General features: G+C 50.2%; 1 protein-coding gene across 1 annotated transcript; it reads left to right on the top strand.

Moving 5' to 3' along the window:
- Positions 1 to 371: 371 nt before the first annotated feature.
- On the top strand, positions 372 to 2,647 carry LOC308250523 (selenocysteine insertion sequence-binding protein 2-like; the record flags this gene model as incomplete). Its single annotated transcript, XM_080673240.1, is given in 5 exon segments — positions 372 to 852; positions 855 to 1,426; positions 1,429 to 1,750; positions 1,753 to 2,288; positions 2,294 to 2,647. Coding segments are annotated over 5 exon segments (2,265 nt in total).
- Positions 2,648 to 2,980: the final 333 nt, after the last annotated feature.

A 2,980-nucleotide genomic window follows, 5' to 3' on the forward strand; every position in this document is an offset into this window, starting at 1 on the left:
CACTCCAAAGTCTCCCTTATATTCATCGTTGTCTTTAATCTTCACAACAAACCCACCTCACAGGTGAGTGTGAGCCTAGAGAATCATGCAGCCCAGGGTCAAGGCCGGAAGAGTGGCAACCACACTGGCAGGTAGCATGTTTGACTGGGCTCTGTCTCCAGTAGCTTGTACTTCAGAGAAATGTGTAGTTAGGGGACAAACATTTGAGGATCAACGTAACAATATTTGACATTGAAAGAACACTGAACCCTATGGTGATATTGTCTACATTTTTCTGACTATAAGAATCTCCTAGAGGCTCAGCTCTAGTCCGGCCAGCTGACTGGGCGGCTGCTGGCCAACGGGGCCAGGCCGCCTCCGAGCCGTGGGCCATGGTGTCGGAGGAGCTGCAGGAGTCTGCGGGCGAGGGCATCAAGTTGTCAGCAGATGTCAAACCATTTGTCCCCAAATTTTCTGGGCTCAGTGTGGCATGGTTAGAGTCTTCAGAAATACCCATGTTCTCTAGCTGTGCAGCCACGTACTATCCTTGTGTTCAGGAACTACCAGTGCCTGAGCAGACACTCTATCCTGAAGATATGGCCTTTAGACCTTCAACATTTCCACATCAGTATTTATCTTCTGAGATGGCTCTTCATCCATACACCCCTTCTCCTTACACCCTGGAGTCTGCACATAATATTTGCCCAATGCCTGGCTCCCAGTATGATTACAACCAACCCAGTCGTTACCAAGGTTTCCAGAAGAAGCCACAGTGTGAGCACATGTGCCTTCTCTCACAAGACATGAAAGCTCTGTTTAAGAAAAAAACATATGATGAGCAAAAGTTTGCTGTTAAAAAGGCTGATGGAGGCTCACATTGTCCTTTCGTGCTGACTCTAATTTGAAATCAGATGGTTATCATAAACGAACAGACAGGAAATCTAGAATCATTGAAAAGTGTGGACCTGCCTCCAAACCTGCGTTTGAATTTACCGGGTTGGATTTTCCTAAACTGCGGGGTGCAGAGAACAGGGAGATACCAGAGACACCAAAACAGCCCAAGTGGGGGCCTCTGCACTCCGCCTCCACAGACACCCGCCTTGGGAGAGAAGTGGTGAAACCCGCTCCCGGGTTAGCAGGGGGTGAAATAGTGGTGAAAAATAATAAGCCAACTGACTCTGTAACTGATAATGCTGCTACAATTTTTTTTCCAGGTACAGGAGAGTTATCCTGGACGCCAATGGGTTATGCTGTCCATCAGACGTTACCTACAGAATCATCACCAGCCCCTAGAATTGTTACTTCTGTGATATACATAAAGATGGTTGTTTCATCAGCAGATCCTAAAAATGGTAGCAAATCATCTTCTCAAGTTTTATCTTCGGATCCTTCCTACAACAGAGAGAAACCCATTGTCCACTCAACTAAAAAGAATAATTTTAAAAGTGGAGTCAAACTCCAGTACAGTTGGATTTGGGGGGAATACTGACAGCACTGGAAAAGAAGCAGCACTCCCAGAATGCAAAGCAGTCCTCCAAACCAGTGGTGTTTTCAGTCAGAGCAGTTCCCGTTCTCTCCAAAGAGGCCACGTCGGGGAAGAAGGGCCACTGTTTCAGCCAGGTGAAGACCCCGCACAACCCCTTGGACTCCAGCACTCTCCTGATGAAGAAGGGGGAGCAGAGGGAGGTCCCCAGAGCCAAGAAGCTGACATCATTGAAGAAGATCATTTTGAAAGAACGGGAGGAGAGAAAGCAGCAGCGTCTCCGGGAAAATGTGTGAGCCCAGCTTTCGCTGGTGACGATGTGCAAGATGTAGAGAGTGGTGACGACCTGGCTCTGGAGCAGGGGGAGCCCCCAGCCCCACAGGTGCTGTGCTGTGACTTGCTTTTCTGTGACTCTCCGGGGGGAGCAGAAGCATCCATGTGGTCCTCTCCTGAGGGAGAGAGCCAATCAGAAGAGCCGCTGGGAGCTGAGATCCATAAGGAGGCAGAGACCTGCTCCCTGGCTCCCGAAGGTGCCAGCTGCCCCAAGATCCTCAGCCGGAGATTCAGGGATTACTGCATCCAGGTGCTCAGTAAAGAGGTCGACACCTGTGTTATGGAGCCGCTGAAAGAGCTGGTCCGTTTCCAAGACCGTATGTACCAGAAAGATCCCGTCAAGGCCAAGACCAAATGCCGGCTTGTGCTGGGGCTGAGGGAAGTGCTCAAACACCTGACACTCAGAAAGCTGAAGTGCGTCATCATCTCTCCCAACTGTGAGAAGATACAGTCGAAAGGTGGATTGGACGACACCCTGCACACCATCATCGATTACAGAACATTCCCTTTGTGTTTGCTCTCAACCGCAAGGCTCTGGGGCACAGTTTGAACAAAGCTGTTCCTGTCAGTGTGGTGGGCATCTTCAGCTACAATGGGGCCCAGGACCAGTTCCACAAGATGACAATGGTGGCGCGGGAGGCATACAAGACGATGCTCGAGACTACACATCAGGAGCCTGCGCAGGGCCCCAGCGGCTCCACAGAAGGCGGCCCCCCAGCTTCTCCCACGACAGAAGAGCCACACTACATTGAAATCTGGAGAAAACACCTGGAAGCATACAGTCAGTGTGCCCTGCAGCTGGAAGAATCGCTAGAGGCTTCAACCTCTCAGATGATGAACTTGAATTTATAAAAAGGGTTCTTTTGTGTGTTTGTATTTGGGGTAAGGAGGGGAGGTATGAACAACTTTGTGGCCCTTTTCTTAGCTTTTCACTAGCCTAATACTTCTCACAGTATTTGTAACGCTGTTTAATTGGGACATTGGCAGCGTAGAGGGCATGGGAAGCAGCCTTTGTGGCATTCAAGGCTGCAAGCCCCGTGGCGGGCATTGGGGCTTGCTAACAGAAACCTTTCTGGAGCCCTCTGAGCACACTGTGAATCCGGAAGACCCTGGAGAAGGTACTGAGCCCTCTGCTGCTCCAGAGCAACCGCTGAGCCAGGTAGTTCGTCTGTGGAAACGAGAGCA

This window comes from Plecotus auritus (assembly GCF_963455305.1).
Source record: "Plecotus auritus genome assembly, chromosome: 6".
NCBI classification, from domain to species: domain Eukaryota; kingdom Metazoa; phylum Chordata; class Mammalia; order Chiroptera; family Vespertilionidae; genus Plecotus; species Plecotus auritus.